An 18,030-nucleotide genomic window follows, 5' to 3' on the forward strand; every position below is an offset into this window, starting at 1 on the left:
CTCCTTCCTCATTTTCTGCAGTAAGGAAAATTCCAAGTCCCAGTGAGAGCCCCGCCCTTTTCTGACTTTTGCAGCCCCGTGTATATATATTTGCAGGTAGCTAGCTCCTTTTCTTCTCCACTTCTCTATTTTCCGCTCTTCCCAACTCCTGTTCACAGCTGCCGAAACTCTGGTTTCCCTTTTTCTTCAAACTTTTCTGCTCAAAAAAGCTTTCCAAACCAAAACTAGAGCCACCCCTCCCTCTAACAATCCACTGCATTTCCTTTATAACCAAACAGTACTCATTCTCTCTCTGACCCCTAGCTGAAAAGAGAGCGACAATCTCTCTGAGCCCCTCCCAAGAAGCTGCTGAAAGAGCCCTTTTCTAGGCAGCTAGCCTTCAGCTGAATCCCCAAGCAGCCTCCACATTAATTTTCCCACATGGTGCTCTCTGTATTTTCGTTCATTTTGGCCTTTGATCAGTACGTACTACTCTTTCATCCTCCATCCATGATCCATGCATCGAGTACTCCAAGCAATGCAGCCACAAGTTCGTTTCTTTCATGCCTTCCCCTCCATGATCACATGCATGTCAGACAGATACTCCAAGGGTTGCCACCACGTGATATTCTTCGTTGTGCATCAGCCGCGCCATGTCTCCCTTGTTCTTGCACCTGGTATATGACTTGATTTGATGGTAGAGTTATGTAATTGATTATGCATTGTTGGATTTGAGTCGTCAAAGGATCAAATCATTTCTTTTATACATTTTTTTTCAAAATTTTAGGTTTTTTTTTTTGAAGGAAAATAAAATAAAAAAAAAGTATTGAGTTCAATAATAAAAATGAGGAGAAAATAAATTAATCATCTTTTTAAAAAATAAATTACATATGAATTATAGAGATAAATTTAATATAACTTATAATTATTTTAATAGGGAATTTGTCACTTGGAAAAAGAGAAAATGAAGTTATTTTCTCAAACAATGACCTTAGACAATGTTTTTTTTTTTTTTTTAATTTTACTAAATAGAAAATTATTGTTTTCCCAATACACAAACTATTTCTTCTCGTAAAATAATATTAGAGTTCATTTGACAGTGATTAAGAGTGGATTTGATAGTAATTTTGAGAAGTATTTATATTACTTTTAATACTTGAAAAATAAAAAATTTTAAATATTAAAAATGCTTTTGAGAATCTACGTCAAAACACACTTTTAAGTGGGGACTAGTATTTAACAAGAAATATAGAGGATATGTTATTACTAATAATAAAAATATCGGTAATTACGGATATATCGGTAACTCGATTTTACGGATATATCGGAAAAATATCAACAGATATTTTGAAAAAAAAATTGATCAAAACTCATGAAAATGTAAAAAAACCTTGTAGTAATGTAATTAAAAGTATAATAGACAATTTAAAGTTATTTTGTTGAAAAATTTAATATATATATATAATATGATTTGTGAATCGTGATATTAAATATAATTATATTATATCGATTGTACTTATACACTCATTATGAAGTTTTATGAAAAACTTATTCTAATAAATATTAATAATTTGTACATATTATCATATAACTTGAGGTTCAATTCTGACCATTGGATCACATCCGACTTCAATTTCCATCATATGCACATGGATCATGATTTGTTTCCATTTTTTTTTTTTTATTTCTACTAAATCTAAAAATCAAATGGGCCACACCACTGCTCTCACCCGGGCATGCCCTCTTCTGAAGATGCCCTCCGACAGAATCCCTAAAAAAACCCTATTTTCCTCTGCCACTCTCAATCCTCGCAGGTACTAATCTAAACATATATATTTTTTTTTGCAACCCCCGTTTGATTCCATAGAAAATCCATCCCCCATTCGATTTCCGGGTAAATTCATCCTCGTTTGATTTCCGAGAAAATCCATGCAAAACCCCCAAAGAAAACCAAAAAAATTGCTTTTCTTTTGCTCCCTGTGTTTTCTGAATCTGTTTTAGGGTTCTCTTTGCTGTTGTGCCATTGGATTTAAATTTCACGAACCCTAAATCCACGATTTTTGAGCCAGGCTGAAAAACACAAGCTTTGCCTGCAAATCATGATCAGATTTTGTATCCTGTGTGCGGGCTGGACTGGTAGGAAATTTTCTGTTTTTTTGGCCGAAAAATCGCCGAAATAAACCGAAACAAAACGATTTTTCTCTGAAATTTTTCCAACCGGAGGCGATTTTTTCAAAAAATCGCCGAAATTTCTCCTTTTACCGAAATTTATCTGAAATTTCTCCGATTTTTGGCGAAATTTACGGATATTTCTTCCGTCGACATTTCGCCCCCCTCTTTCGTTTCGCCGACCTCCGAAACACGAAATTTCGCCGAAATTTCGGCGAAAAAAACAGAAATTTTCATCCTTACTACATTTATTTTCTTATTTATTAATATTATAGATTTTAAATGATGGGCTAGTGCGATCTGGGCCGGCCAACTTACAAGCCCATCTCCAAAACCACAAGGGAAGAAAAATTCAAAACCCAAACCTAAAACCCCACCGGGGAAGAGCTGTCAAACCCTCCCATGGCGGATTCAGAATCGAAGCCGAAACAGAAACACACGAAGAAGAAGAGAAAGTTAAAAGTCTTAGAGGATGATCGAAGACCTTCCAAAACGCAACGTTTCGATTTTTCAGAGACAGAGAAAGAGAAAGAGAAAGATGCAAAAGAAGAACGCCCAATTCGGAGGCCAGAAGAAGGTCGTCCGTGGGGGAATCTGCAGCTGATTTTATCATTACAGAACAAAGAACTTCTTCTTCAAGAGTTAGTCGCTCTCTCTATTTTTTGACTTTATTAAATTAGGCATTGTATTTTATTAAAAATCTTTTGATTGGCAATCTGTTTGGTTGCGAAGAAAGTTGGGGGCTATAAGAAAGGAAAATGAAAGTTTTAAGTGTGTTTCTGTTAACTGATTAGACACAAGTATATATATGTATGCATGTATATTCCAACCTTTCCTTTTTTCTCAGGAACAAGCATGGTAAAGAATTGGATTCCCAAAAGTTATTAACTCTCTATAATGCACTATTTGCTATCCGTTAGGCTCCAAATCCTGCATTATTCTTTCTTACCATGTGTTCGGTTGCTGAGAAAACTGGAGAAAAATAGATAAAATGGAATGCCCATACATGCAAAAATGCAGAATTCAACTCAGCTAACACAAATAGTTGTTTTAAGTTATGTGGAGAGTTTGTTAGTGATTTCTCTGGCAACAGGTATCCAAAAGTCCATATATTTGGATTTCAATTTATTTTTATTTTTCTACCTTTTATCATTAATTAAGAGGAGGATTAAGGTAATAAGGTTATACTTTGATCAATGAGGAAATTTAGTGTAGCAGGGTATTATCATTGTTAGTCAGTCTCTCTAAACCACTATATTTTGTTTGCTGAAATTAGTATTACACGTGGTTTTTTCCTTACCAACTGTTTGGCCACCAAGACAAATGATGAAAAAAGGCAAACTTATGCTGCCAAGATAAATGATGAAAAATGTCAGAAATAAAAGAAACTTATGATCTATATTCTGTTTGTTTTCGAAATAGTAGAGGAAGTTACCTCCACTTGACCACAAAGTTGTATTTACCCTTGGTTGAGTGGAGGTATTGCTTTCTATTATTCCAAATAATGAGAAATCTTAGACTTAAAATGTTCAAGGGTTTTTTATTTTTTATTTTATTTTTATAATTTTTGATTTTTGGTGTCCTGCTAGACCCTCTCAGCAACCAAATTTGCAGCATTAAGGTGTCTATGACAAATGAGTGACTTTAAATGCAGGAAGGTCCAGCTTGCATATGATTTTGTTGCTACAAGAGCCAAAGAAGAAGAGGAGGACACTGAGCAAGGTTTTGAAACAGTGAGCCTTTCACGAGTAATTATTTTCCTGAATGATTGGATCCAGTCATTGTTGATTTCTTCGGAAAAGAAAAGTAAGGTTGATTTGGACAAAACTCAGTTCCGAGTTGTTGGGACATGTTTGGACTTTAGATGCTGGGAGATTTTTAAGTTCTGTTTAGAGGAGTCTTTGGAACGGCATGTTCCGCTAAACATCTCGCGAAACTTGTTAAAAGCTATTCATTGCATTGCAAGGAATGCATTATCCCAACTGAATGATGCATCTTTGCATGCAAAGGAGTCATTTTTTATTGTTGAAGGGTTTGAATTGTATGGTACTGTTCTTAGTTGTGTTTCACTGGTGTTCTCATCTCATAATGGTTTGTCAAATGAAAATTTAGACTTGTGGATTTCAACTGTTGATGCCGTGCTTGAGCTTGTTCACAAAATTTACACTGACAACATAGCAGGTGGCAACGCGGGCAAATTTGTCCTGCAGTTCTCATGTTTAGTACTTGAGCCATTCAGCAAGTTTTTGAGGGTCCATCCATGTCGTAAAAATGGTTTTCATGATTTCGTAGATAAACTTCTTGAGCTGCTACTGCATTTGTTGGGTGTCTTAAATCTTCAGGCTGATGGAAATAATCCTGGATGGACAAGAGACCTGTTGAAGTTGGTTGAAGAGGTTTTATCCCATGGGCTGTTTCATCCAGCCCACATTGATGGGTTTCTCAGCTTACATGGTAAAGAAAAGCATGGAAAAGAATATGATGGGCAATCAGAAGAGCCAAAAATGGTTGTTAAAAGTTATCACAGACATTTGTTTGATAAACTGGAAAAAATTGTGGCTGCCAAGAAGGTATTACCATTGAGTGGCATAGGAGAACTATTTCATTTGCTTGTTGTGCAAGTAAAAAAGCAAAAAGGAGCCTTGGTGTTGTCAGAAGGTACCAAGATTGTAGGGAAGACGGTAGGTTTCATTCACTCGGAAGATTATTTTTCTGGTCATATGTCTATGATGTTTGCTGGGAACCATAGTGTGCTTTCAGAAAACAGTTATTTGTCAAGTAGTTTGAATTCAGAGACAAGGAAGTCTCTTTTTGATTTTTTTGTACAGATTATGGAGCCTTTGCTGTTTCAGATAAAAGGCTATCTCCAAACCAAACTGGAAGTGGGACCTGCATTATTGGATGTTCATTGTACTCTCAAATCTACCAATAAGTTACTTGCTAGCTTTATGCATGAGAAGGTTTATGTACGAACAGAAGATACCCATGAAGGAGCTTGTCTTAATTTCTTGAAGGTGGTTTACGATAGGATCATGTCATTTTCGGTCGAAATAAATCAAATGTGGCTGTCAACGGTAGATGCAGACAAGGGGATACATGTTGATACTTTAAATTTAATAGGCAAGGAGCTTATTGCTGCATTAGGTTATTTCTTGGAAATTGATTATGAGGTTATTGGTAATGATTTAGTAAGCTTATGGCTCATGATGCTTTCATTCTTGGCCATTGGCCTTTCTTCAATAGACATGTCAGATCAATCTTCTTTATCTTCAAAGATGGTGGATGTTGGTTGCCAGGTGATAAACCTCTATAGTGAACTTCGACAGGTTAGTGAAATCCTTTGATTTGCACATGTATGCTTTGCTTTTTGACTTCTGTATAGAGTGTAATGTCTAGCATCAAGTGGTTTATGTTATTACATCTTCTAAAGTATATCTTCTTTTCTATATTTTTAAACACTGCTGTTGGGAACCGGCTCCCTTAAACTTATATTCTATGAAGGAAAAGTAAAAGAGGGAAAATGCCTGGTGGGGCCAACTAGGTCACACCAAAGATGTCACATAATAGATGGTTGATAGGTATGGCTTGACCTACTTGTTTCTAGCCTATGTACCATGATGCTGGATATATGAAGGGGTAAAACCATGACCCAGATATCCTTATGTAGCAAATCCTGAATAAGTAGGATGGGGACATGATGACTGTATGGTTATGTTCTTGTATATTAATGTAATATATATGAAATATACTGTGTTATGATTAATTGATCAAAATTTATTGACAATTGCATATGTTGGAAGAAGTCCATCAAATACATTCACGCACAAACATTACTAGTATTGTTGTTTCTTACTGTATTTGTTTATTTATTTATTTTTACGAAGACAAAATCATTATATTCTCATGTAGTCACTATGTTTTTGACCTGTTTTGGCCTTGTGCACAATGTAGAACAATAATTTATTTATTTATTTATTTTTAAAGTTTTGCACCTTCAAGTGTTCAATATATAGTTTCTAGCATCCTTGGATTTGGAGAAATTTGAATATGTATTGTTCATGGCTGCTTGGGTAGTTTTACAGATTAGGTGTTTGGTTATAAGTTATTTGTTCTCATTCTTATGTGGGGTTATTGAGTCTTAGTAAAGTCCTGTCATTGTTGTGAAATTTCTTAAGATTGTGTAATTTAGAAACTAGGCTTTATATGAAGCTTTTAAGTCCATCAGCCTTGCCGTACTTATGTGGTTGTGTTTTCCTAAATTTGGGTTTTTTTAAAGCTTATTAGTTTACTTATTTATTTTTTTAATTTTAATTTTATTATTTATTTTTTTGGGATGGAAGTTTCTTATTTTGAAATTCTCTCTCCACAACACTTCTTTGCTTTGCTGCAGACTTATATACTTCCTATTTATTTTTGGGGCTTATTAATATATTGCTCCTTCACTTATAAAAAAAAAATAAAAATTAATGATAATAATATACTGCTCTTTTGCCTATCAAAAAAAGAAAAAACACTCTCCACACACATGCACATAATATGTATATGTATGTATTGAAACTACTAGAAAACCTTCTTGAAACTCTAAGGTTTATCTATCTTTCTTTTTTTTATTCTTTATTTTACTCTCTTTGATTCTGTGCACACTATCACACTGGCTACCGGGCTCCCATATTCCTAAATTTCTCTTAAAATTCTACCCTTTGATCAGAAATACTGAACCTACTTTTAGTCCACCACCTTGACCCTAAAATCCAAAAATTCCCTTACAGTCTAGAAATTCCATTATCTTCCTTTTTAATTTTAGCCCATTACAATTTGAAGGTCAGCCAATTAATCCATATCTTTTCCATGCTCCCTAATTTCACATTTTCCTCCAAATACCATAAGCTATTAATGTCGGCCTATACAACTTCAGTCTTGTCTTTAATGACATGCTCTTACATCATTTCCTTTCGTAGTGTTTTGTTTTTTTTTTTTTTGATAAGTATCATTTCCTTTTCTAGTGTTGACTGGCCCATAATATCCTTCATGACACATTTTACCATCAGCTTTTCTTAGCTTATTCTACAGTCATGTTCAATTTAGCCATGTTTTCTTGTATCTGTTTATCAGTCCCCAGGATCTGTGAGGGTTGAAATGATGTTTGTTTTGGATTAGATGGCTCATGCCTTGTTCTTATACTTCTGAACTAATGTAGGTGAATAATGCTATTTTTGCACTCTGTAAAGCAGTGAGGCTTTTGGTATCACATGATAGTGATTGTGAACTGAATTATTCTGGATTTATGTCCTGCACGAATTCTGCATCCTATGAAGCATGTGCAAAATCAGTGGAAATGTTATTGTGCTCGCAAGAGTTCAGATTTGCCATTTATAATGCTATTAGATCTATACCAGAAGGGCAAGCAAGTGAATGCGTTCGACAATTAACAACAGATATTTCAGATTCACTGAAGTGGATGAAAACAAGTTGCTCTGTGGCTTCTGGAAAAGAATCTGGAAACCCAAAGCAAAGTGGTAGCCTACTGGGTTTTGATCTGCAAGTGGAACTTCTGGGAAAAGGTTTGGCAGAAATATATACACTGGTGCTAGATTCTCTGAATGTCACAACAGGTAATAGTAGTCTCTTAGGAGTTTCTATAGAGGGCCTAATGACAGTTATACGCCCTGGCATGAGTAGTCTGGTTGCACTACAGCTAGATGGTGTCAATGAGTTCATTTCTGCTGTCACAGAAAGAATCTTCTACAACAGGGTGGCTGAATGCAAAAATGATTTCAGAAAATTAAGAGCATCCACTCACTGGATCTTTGTTTTATTCTTTCGTTTGTACATGTCCTGTCGAAGCTTATACAGGCAATCAATCAGCCTTGTGCCTCCAACTTCAGCAAAAAAGATGTCTGCAGTAATGGGGGACTTCTATATAGCACACACTGGAAGGGATTGGGTGGAGAAAACTGATTGGACGGATCAAGGCTATTTTTCTTGGATTGTCCAACCTTCTGCTTCCCTTCCTAATATTATACAATCTATTTTAGACCTTTATCCTCAGGATAGAGTTGTAACTTGCTCTCCTCTGGTTTATGTGTTGCACACCATGGCTCTTCAGAGGCTTGTTGATTTGAATAGGCAGATTAAATCATTTGAGTATTTACTGCAGAGTAATAATAAGTTAGTCCAAGAAAAGTTAATGGATGATGATGGCTTATCACAGTGTCATGAAAAAGACATAAAGTCTAATAAAAAGAAAAGCAGAAAGTGGAAACGTTTTATTGCTGTTTTGAGGGAAGAGGCGATGGGCCTTACTGATTTCATGATGGGATCTGTCTCATTAGTGACCAAAAAGCAACAGTGTTTCTCCAGTTTTGATGATACAACTCGTAAGGATACATGCGCCAAAGCTCTTCATGAGGATGATGCATGGGATTTGGGTGTTTGTGCTGTGAATGAGAAAACATTGCCCACTGCAATTTGGTGGGTTCTTTGCCAAAATATTGATATTTGGTGCACTCATGCTGCTAAGAAGAAGTTGAAGACGTTCCTCTCACTTTTAATATGTACTTCTCTTCCTCATATTGGAAGCAGTTTTGGAGAGGTTAAAAAACACAACACCAATGAACCTGGCTATCAGAGGAAAGTATCTGTGGGGCAAATCTCGATGGAACTTCTAAGTGACACCACTCTGTATGAACAAAAAGTAAGACAATATTATGAACCAAATACTCTTTTTCTCTTGTGTGCATGCACACCCCAAAAGTAATGATATTTATATATGTCAAATTTTATTCTTGTGCATGTATGTTTTACATGAATGACTCATTTTCTTCTGTACTTTTCTTTTGTGGTTCTGCTTTTAACTTTTATTGCTATTCTATGGTTTTGTTGGAAGTTATTGCATCAAATGATGTTTGTACTATCTCTTGTACTAGTTTGTTTGCAGGCACATTGCATCAAGGTTTTGCCGTAATCTGGAGAAGTCATTATCACCATTACTTAGTGATGCAGCATACAGAGATTTTGACTTCAATTCATCACCCAATTGGCAAGAGGTTTTAAGCGCCTTTGACAATTTATCAGTGGTTGTTTCAGGCGCCAAGTATGTAACTAATGATTGTGCTTCAGTGGCAGAACTGACTTCTCATCTATCTAATAGGCTGCCTACAGAATTTAACGAGGAAAAGAAAGCCTTTCTTTTACAGAGCATGGAATTTACAGCTTGTCAAAGTTCGCTTAATCTATTGTGCTGGATGCCAAAAGGATATTTAAATTCTAGATCATTCTCCCTTTATACAACTTGTATTCTCAACCTTGAAAGGTAAATTCTGTCACTTTTCATCTGATCTTTTATATTACGATGACCTGCCTGTTCATAAAATGCCCTGCCCTCCTTCAAATGGAGATTGTTGCATCTAAAATCACTAGAAATAAATGAACCAGTGAGAAGTGTTCTCTCTCTCTCTCTCTCTCTCTCTCTCTCTCTCTCTATATATATATATATATATATATATATACATATATCATACTTTTTTTAATTTGTTGAAAAAATATTCTTAAAATGAGAAAAAATAAAGAAAATCTTAAAAAGTTGCAATTTAGTCTGATATGTGCAATTTAATTGTTCTCCCATTAAGTACTTGACTTTTCTAAATTAGTATGTGGATCTTCTGACGATCTTACTTGACCATACTATGGAGGGATTTGAGATATTCACTTTTAGAAATACCTGTGTTTTTGAAGCATCAGTTTTCGTTTACGATCTTTCCTGCACTTTGTTACCTTAGCAATGTCTTACTTGCCTTTTGGCAATCCAAAATGGATCATTGGTGTGCATAACCTAGGATCAACCAAGTTGGGAATCGCTGTATTAGTTAAATAAGGAGTATGCCTCAAATCCAATTAGATGAGGGAGTGTTAACCATAATGAGCTAAAAGGATTTTCCATGAGATGGGAAATGAAAACTTTTGGCCCTACATGAGGCTTGGAAATAAGTATTTTTTTGGTAATGAGCAAAATTCTATACTGCAGAAATGTCTGACACCACCAGCGAGGAGTGTTGTTACTGGCAACAGTTTGCAAAGTATGAAGGGATCAGTGGAAAACTCTTGTAGAAATTGGAGAAAAAATAAAAGAAATCTTGAAAGATGACAAAATAATGAAAGATGTGGTTTAAGTAGTGGAAATTTCCTTAAAAATCATGGACAAGGCTCGGATCATTATACTGATGACCAAGATCTTGTTATGACATAATATATAGCTAGCCAACCACATGCATGATATGAACTCTCCCTCTCTCTCTCTCTCTCTCTCTCTCTCTCTCTCTCTCTCTCTCTCTCTCTCTCTCTCTCTCTTCCCCTCTTGTTGGAGCCTTGTGAAAGCGAATAATGTGAATTTTTATATTATAGTGGTTTGTTTTTCTTTTGGTTCTGAAGGATTCTGATGGAGTGTACACTTGCTCTTAAACTTTATAACAGGACGTTTTCATTAATGATGCATGGAATTGTAAGGAAATGAACTAAAAGGGGGAGTAAATTGTCAGAGAGAAGAGGTTAAAATAGAGGAAAATCTGAGAGACGATAAAAAAAGTAAAGAAGGTTAAAATGTATTAATTTTTCTTGTGAAGGAATAAGATGGAGTTGTTTAAGATATTTTACTCCTTGAGAAAGGTGTAGAACATGCATTGGTGGCATCCTGTACTAATAGTATGGATGACTTTTTTTTTTTTCTTCCTCTGTGTTTCAGGTTTGTGGTTTGCAGGTTAATAAAGTGTCATTGTGCATCATGTTCCCATAATCATTATGAGCTTTACAGATTGTTTTTGTCTTGCCGGAGGACCTTGAAACATCTGATAATGGCATTTTGTGAGGAGAAAATGGAAGCTAGTCAATCCTCACTTACTTCAATATTTCCTGAGGTTTCATTTCCTGTTTTATGGCTTTTAAAGTCAGTATCTGTGATGGTTGGGCTTCAACACACATTTTCAGAGGATAGAGCTAGCCAATTTAGATATATGTCCTTCTCATTGATGGATCAAACCTCATATGTGTTTTTGATGTTTAGCAAAAGTCAATTTAGTCATGTGGTTCACTTCAGTATGAAAGTGAAGAAGTCTTGTGCAGAACAACTCAATTCTGATCTTGTCCATGAGCAGAGTCATTTAACTGAAACTGATCCTTGTTCGGATTCCTCAAAAGCTGTTGATGCATGGAACAATGTGGTCCTTGTTGCTGAAGCTTTAAAGGAACAGACAGAAAATCTTCTCATCTCTCTAAAGGATGCCCTTTGTAACAAGAGGGTGGAAGTTGGAACTGTGGATTTGAATAGATTATCTTCTCTAGTGTCATGCTTTCAAGGGTTTATGTGGGGCCTTGCATCTGCCATGAACCATATAGATGTGAAGGAGTGTGATGGTGAAATGAAATTGTTGAAATGGAAGAATGAACCTTTCTCCAAACTCAACCTTTGTATAAATGTCTTCACAGATTTTATTGATTTTTCCTTATGCATGTTTCTTATTGAGGATGATCAACAGCCTGAAGGTTTAGGTGGTGCTCAAAATCTTTCCAGGTTGGACCAGAAAAATGACTGTTCACTTGAACCCTCTGGTGGTGACAATGATATTTCATGTGCTAACAAGCGACAGAAATCCAAAACTGCAAGGAGCTCAGGATCATTGCACATCGACAATGATTCTGAAAATACTGGTGGTCAAGAAATGAGGTTGCAGTTGGATAGTGAAGTCTGTGCTACCAATTTCCTGTCTGATGTTGATTTGTTTGAGCTACGACGATTAAATAGGCCTTTGCTGCGAAGCTTGTTAAAAGGTGATAATCCTGAAGCAGCTTTTTTTCTCAGAGAGTTATTTATAGCTTCTTCAGCTATTCTGAGGCTAAATTTGCAGATCAACTGTATTCCCTTATCATCATGCTTTGTGCCTATTTTTAATGGCATTTCACAACTTTTGTTATTGGAATTGGCAAACATGGCTGATGTGCCACAGCCAATTTCTTTGGTGTGGTTAGACGGTGTTTTAAAATATCTGGAGGAATTAGGGAATCAATTTCCTTTAACTAATCCTACCTTGTACAGAGATGTTTATGCCAAGCTGATAGATCTTCACTTGAAGGCCATAGGAAAATGCATTTCTTTGCAGGGGAAAAGAGCTACTCTAGCATCCCATGACGCAGAGTCAAGTACCAAGACACTCGACAGTCATGTAGGATTATTTGATGCATCTCTTTCTTGTGGGCCATATTGCTTCGATGAATTTAAATCAAGGTTGAGGATGTCATTCAAAGTGTTCATTAAGAAGCCATCAGAGTTGCATTTATTATCTGCTATACAGGCTTTAGAGAGAGCACTAGTTGGAGTACAGGAAGGCTGCATGGTGATCTATGATGTAAATACTGGAAGTGCACATGGGGGAAAGGTTTCCTCAATCACTGCAGCTGGCATTGACTGCTTGGATTTGGTGCTTGAATTTGTTTCAGGTAAGGTTTTATTAGCATATCAAGGCCCTATTTGGCTATAATTTCTAAATAGAATCATTTCACTTTGTGAAAAGAAAGGGAAAGGTGGAAGCTGATTTTTAAACAATGGAAATTTGATTTGTCAGGAATGGATGCTTTGATGCTTTCAGGATATTGGAATTCTGAACAAAATGATGAATCTTGCTACATAACTGATTTACTGACAGCACATCTGGATTTTTGCACTTAAGAATTTTACTTCAATTTCTGTTTATTAATATAATTGCATATTTGTTGTAGCTGTTTTGGACAGATTTGTTCTAACTGTTACTTTCTTTCTAGGACGCAAACGATTGAGTGTGGTTAAAAGACACTTAAAGAGCTTAATTGCTGGCCTGTTCAACATAGTTTTGCACTTGCAGAGCCCTTTTATATTCTATAGGAAATTGATCCATAATAAAGGTCAGACTGATCCAGATCCTGGCTCAGTTATTCTTATGTGCATTGAGGTACTGACAAGAATTTCTGGAAAGCATGCTCTGTTCCAAATGGATCCTTGCCATCTACAGCAGTGTTTGCGGATACCTGCAGCACTTTTTCAATCTTTCCGTGGGCTTAGACTTTCTGATGCTCCAGCTTCATATAATTTTTTTATGTTTTCTGACAACCAAGATAATGGTTCTCTGGAAAGCATGGATTCTTGTACTGTGGATCGACAATTCACAATAGATCTATTTGCTGCATGCTGCAGATTATTGAATACCGTTCTTAAGCATCATAAAAGGTATACTTGGCCTCTTTATACATTGATATGGGTTTCTAAATGTTATGGTTCATTTATTCTGTTGGCAGGACATAATTCTTATTTTTTATTATTTTACTATTTTATTTTTAACTTTGTCAAATATTTCATCTTGGTTTTTCTCTATTAAGATTTACAATGCTATGTGTCTCTTCCTTCCTTTCTCCTGCATGAATATTCTACTTTGATTGTGGGTGAATGTATGTATTTTTCACATTAAGCTCAGATGGAAACTTTAATACTGATCTCGACAAGACCTCTGCCTGACTATTTGATACAGCCTGACAATTTGAGTTCAGTGCCATACCACACTATCCAGGACCATTGTTAGTTATATCCTGGTTAATAAGAGTTTTCAAATATGCAAGATGAAGGGACAATTCGGAGTATGTGATTTGGAAAACATGAGTTGAAGTTAGAATGGCTATTTTTGCATGCGGTAAATCTCATTTCATATTTTGATTAGAACTTCAATATTTGATGTACTTAATAGTTTATGCATTTTAGAATAGAACAAATCGAGCATTTTCTTTCGTGAATCCTAAAACTTCTGTACATTTTTTTTTTTTGATGAATAAAGAGAAATATATTAAAAGAAAAGAGGCACATCAAAGAAGCACCCCAGAGTATACAGGTAGTATACAAAGGTAGAAAACAAAGAAGAGAGAAGAGAACCCTTAACTAGGGCTTAACCAATCTACAAAATCTGCAACAGAAGGGGGACAAGAGCCAAATAACCCCCTAGTCTAGGCCCACAGATTACAAAGGAAAAATGATTTACACCCATGAATCGAATGCTCCTCGTTTTCAAACGCCCTACTATTTCTTTCCTTCCAAACAATCCAAAAAAGGCACAAGGGAGCTGAAAACCACACTTTCTTCCTTTCCTTTCCCACACAAGGCCTAAACCATCCCAATTTAACCTAACATACCCGTGTCAACACGACATGGCATGGGTGTGGGTATGAGATTCTTGTTGGATACTCCTATTTTACTTTGGGTGTGACTATTTGATTTTTTTTCATTGATATCCTTTTATTCTATCTACTTTTTTAGCAATGACTAATAATTACATTAGAGAAAAAAGAGTTAGTTGAAAAGTGAATTTTTGTAAGAATATTTAGTGATAAGAGGGAAAAAATGAGAGTTCTTAAAAAGGATATCTTCATTTCCAATTTATTTTTAATTGATTTTTGTTTTATTATGCCATATCCCAGTACCTGTCCCCAATTTTTGGATCCTTTTTGGTTGAGCTCACATGTCCTAAAATTTGAGTTGTGAAGAATCAGACACTTAGACACATACCTGCATTCGACACTCCTACCTGAACCCATGCAACATAGCGCACATTCTTAGGTGCTTAAGAACTCTACCATATTTTGATTGCATCTTAGATCATCTGTTTGACCATCTTGTGCATTTTATTGGCTTTTGAAAAAGAGGAAGGCTAAGATGAAACAGTTTAAGTTTCATCTAAGGATCTGAAATGCAAGGATCTACGCTAGGTAGAATGGAAAGATGAGAGAGTTCTTTGATCCCTGATTGTCTTAGATGGTGGGTGAAGATGGCGATATCATCCCAAAGCTTATGCCATAGATCCTGAAACACTTTTAATTTGTGCTCCATTCGTAAGGATGCATTAATAACATCATACTTCCTGGGGCTTCTTATAGATTGAGAGAAGGTTGCCCATTGTGGACCAATTTTCAAGTTTTTATTTCTTTTCTTGATTTCAAGTTATGCTACTATTTTCTTTTCTTCTTTTATGTTGGAAGCATTTCAGGTTTGCCCTAATGCCAGAGGCTGTTCAACTAATGTCCAGACAAATATACTAGTTCATTAATAATTCTATGATTGTAGGAACATCTAGATGTTTATGTTGTCTTGATGTTTGTTGTTAATGCTGATATAATAATTTCTCATCTCAATCATGTTAAGTGTTAGGCTTGTTTTGTTTTTGTTTTCTACTTTCCCCTCTCTCTTCTCTCTCCATAGTTAGATCATTAGCAGCATGCACATCAGATTTGTTATTTTATTTCCTAATTTCTCACTTTACATGTTTATTCTTTCTTCTCTCCCTTTAATTTATTCTGTTCTGTAAAGAGAACGTATAATTGTTGTGGTATTGTAGTGAGTGTGAGCAATGCATTGCTCTTCTTGAAGATTCGGTTTGTGTTCTCCTTCGTTGTTTAGAGACGGTGGATGCTGATTCAGTGGTCCGAAAAGGTTATTTTTCATGGGAAGTAGAAGAGGGAGTAAAGTGTGCTTGTTTTCTTCGAAGGATTTATGAAGAGGTGTGTAATTTTATCATGAACTTGGTAATACTTTGAAAATGTATCTCCGTTGTTTGAGTTTCCAGATGATATTTAGAGTAGTAAAAATCACCTGCATAATTAGTCACTTTTTTGGAATTTGATTTTTATTCAAAGGTTATAGATAGAGTCTCCATTTAGGGAGGGCTTCTGATACATGCAGGTGAGGTGACAGGCTCAATTAGTGAGCTCCAATGGTTTCGACATCCTCATTCCTTTGTTAATGATAAAATTTCACCCCAATTTTCCTCCTTAATGATCGGAAACTGAATGGACATTAGAATATGGCTCTTTTGCTTTCATGAATAAGAGTTTTAAATAAAATAAACTATAGGAATGGAGGAGTGATACCAACAGTAAACATTGTATGTGTCATATTTGGAAAAATTCTTCCAAGATATGCAATTATTAAGTATGCTTTGTGATTTTGCAGATGAGACAGCAAAAGGATGTCTTTAGGCAGCACTGTTTTAAGTTTTTATCCAATTACATATGGATTTATTCAGGATATGGCCCCCTTAAAACAGGCATCAGAAGGTGATATTCAGCATCTCATATGCAACTTGATTATTGCTATTAATTACATATTATGACTTTTATATTTAGGTCTTTCATGTTCAACTTTGCATAGACCTTATGCAGTCACAAATGAACCATTTGGTTAATCAATTTGCAGGGAAATTGACGATGCTCTGAGACCAGGAGTTTATGCCTTAATAGATGCTTGCTCAGCAGATGATCTTCAATATCTTCATACTGTGTTTGGAGGTATGCAATCTTGACTATTCTAAGGTGTAAAATCGGACTCTTGGTGACATCTGCTTCAAGTCTCACTTTGCTTTTGATGTTATTAATTCTTGTAGAGGGTCCTTGTCGAAGCACTCTAGCAACTTTGCAACATGATTACAAGCTGAACTTCCAATATGAAGGAAAAGTTTGACCTAAGTTCTTTCCCCGTGCCAAGAAATCGTATTTATTTGTTCCCAGCAATTCTTATAACATAATGAGGGAACCAAGTGGTAACAATACCCTGGAGATAGCATAATATGATCCTAAAATACCATGGAAGCATGATGATCATGATTCTCCATGCCCCAAATCCCCTGTGGAAGTTGGAAGTGGCATGTCTGGGTTGTGACATTGGATGGTTCCACAGTTGTTCTGGGTTATGATATTGACATTTGCTCAGTTGGGGCCTTTGTAAATGAGATCCAGCTGAAGCTGTAGACAAGGAATCAAGAAAAAAAGGGATATCTTTCTCATTCTGCAACCAATATTCAGCTCATTTTGTAAGTTCCATGTGTGTATATATGTAGACAAAGAATACATACTATATATCTTGGTTTTTCAACAATGCAAATTTAATTTTATTGGTGTCTTTTACATTTCATGTATTCACTGACATCATCAACCCTGATTTTATACATCGAAGTTTCCTTTTCTTAGATGATGTGTGCTCAATTCTTGTTTAATCCTTATCTTCTGATGGATTGATAATTGTAATTATCGGTAACTTGTGTTGATCAACCTTGGATTTTTCTCGAAAAAGGTGCAGTCTTTTCTGGATCCAGATGATTGATTAGTTAGAGACCCTACCCAGATTTTGGTTGCCCAAGAAAAAGCCAAAGGAGCAAGAGAGCCCATCTTTATTTAATGAAGGGCCACGTATACTAGGCAGGTGTTAACTTGTACCTACCATCAGTCATCAACCACAAAAATCTAAACAAAGAAACATTGAATGCTAGTGATGTGATATGAACATCAATGTATTAGGGTTTCATGTGACTATGAATTGATAAAAAAAACTAGTAAATTAGTGTGTTTAGTGGGATTTTTAGCAGTGGGATAAGCACTCACTGTGAGCTGAAAAACAAAAAATCTGGTATCCACCAATAGGTCTCAGTCACATGTCATCTATCATATAAATTTGGATGGGCTCTATTATATATGTAGCATTCTTTTAGGTATCTTTAATACAATTTTAGTGGAATTTCAGTCTCATCATTATTAGACTGTCTTCCTGAGAGGATAAACTTTGACCTAGTGTGATGACTCAGTGGGTACATTGTTGTTCATTATCCATCATTTTTAGCATTTATTTGAAAACTAGTTTTGAAAACAACCCTTTTTCTTTAGAATATAAACAAGTTTTGTAACTTCAAAAAAAACAAGAGAATATGAAGAATAGTTTAGGAATTTTTATATTATACATAAGTGAAGAATGTTTTTATGAAGAATAAGCTAGAAAAATTGAGTTCTCAAATAAAATTCTGTTCCCAAAAATAATTAATAATCGTTTTTAAA

The 18,030-nt window shown here is 35.5% G+C and overlaps 1 protein-coding gene across 3 annotated transcripts; it reads left to right on the top strand.

The window, feature by feature from the left end:
• The first annotated feature begins 1,708 nt into the window (after window positions 1–1,708).
• On the top strand, window positions 1,709–17,111 carry LOC117911357. 3 transcript variants are annotated; one of them, XM_034825701.1, is made up of 11 exons: window positions 1,709–1,793; window positions 2,443–2,789; window positions 3,803–5,474; window positions 7,346–8,842; window positions 9,075–9,460; window positions 10,886–12,633; window positions 12,955–13,396; window positions 15,546–15,708; window positions 16,160–16,263; window positions 16,403–16,494; window positions 16,590–17,111. In XM_034825701.1, exons 2-11 carry the CDS (start codon window positions 2,551–2,553, stop codon window positions 16,664–16,666), a joined length of 6,420 nt encoding a protein of 2,139 aa, XP_034681592.1. In that variant the 5' UTR covers window positions 1,709–1,793; window positions 2,443–2,550; the 3' UTR covers window positions 16,667–17,111. The 3 variants fall into 3 exon arrangements, with proteins under 3 accessions (XP_034681592.1, XP_034681591.1, XP_034681593.1); XM_034825700.1 differs by having other exon boundaries at window positions 1,777–1,793; window positions 2,424–2,789; XM_034825702.1 differs by lacking the exons at window positions 1,709–1,793; window positions 7,346–8,842 and having other exon boundaries at window positions 2,062–2,789.
• The last annotated feature ends 919 nt before the right edge of the window (window positions 17,112–18,030 follow it).

Source organism: Vitis riparia, chromosome 3 (assembly GCF_004353265.1).
Source record: "Vitis riparia cultivar Riparia Gloire de Montpellier isolate 1030 chromosome 3, EGFV_Vit.rip_1.0, whole genome shotgun sequence".
Taxonomy (NCBI): Eukaryota; Viridiplantae; Streptophyta; class Magnoliopsida; order Vitales; family Vitaceae; genus Vitis; species Vitis riparia.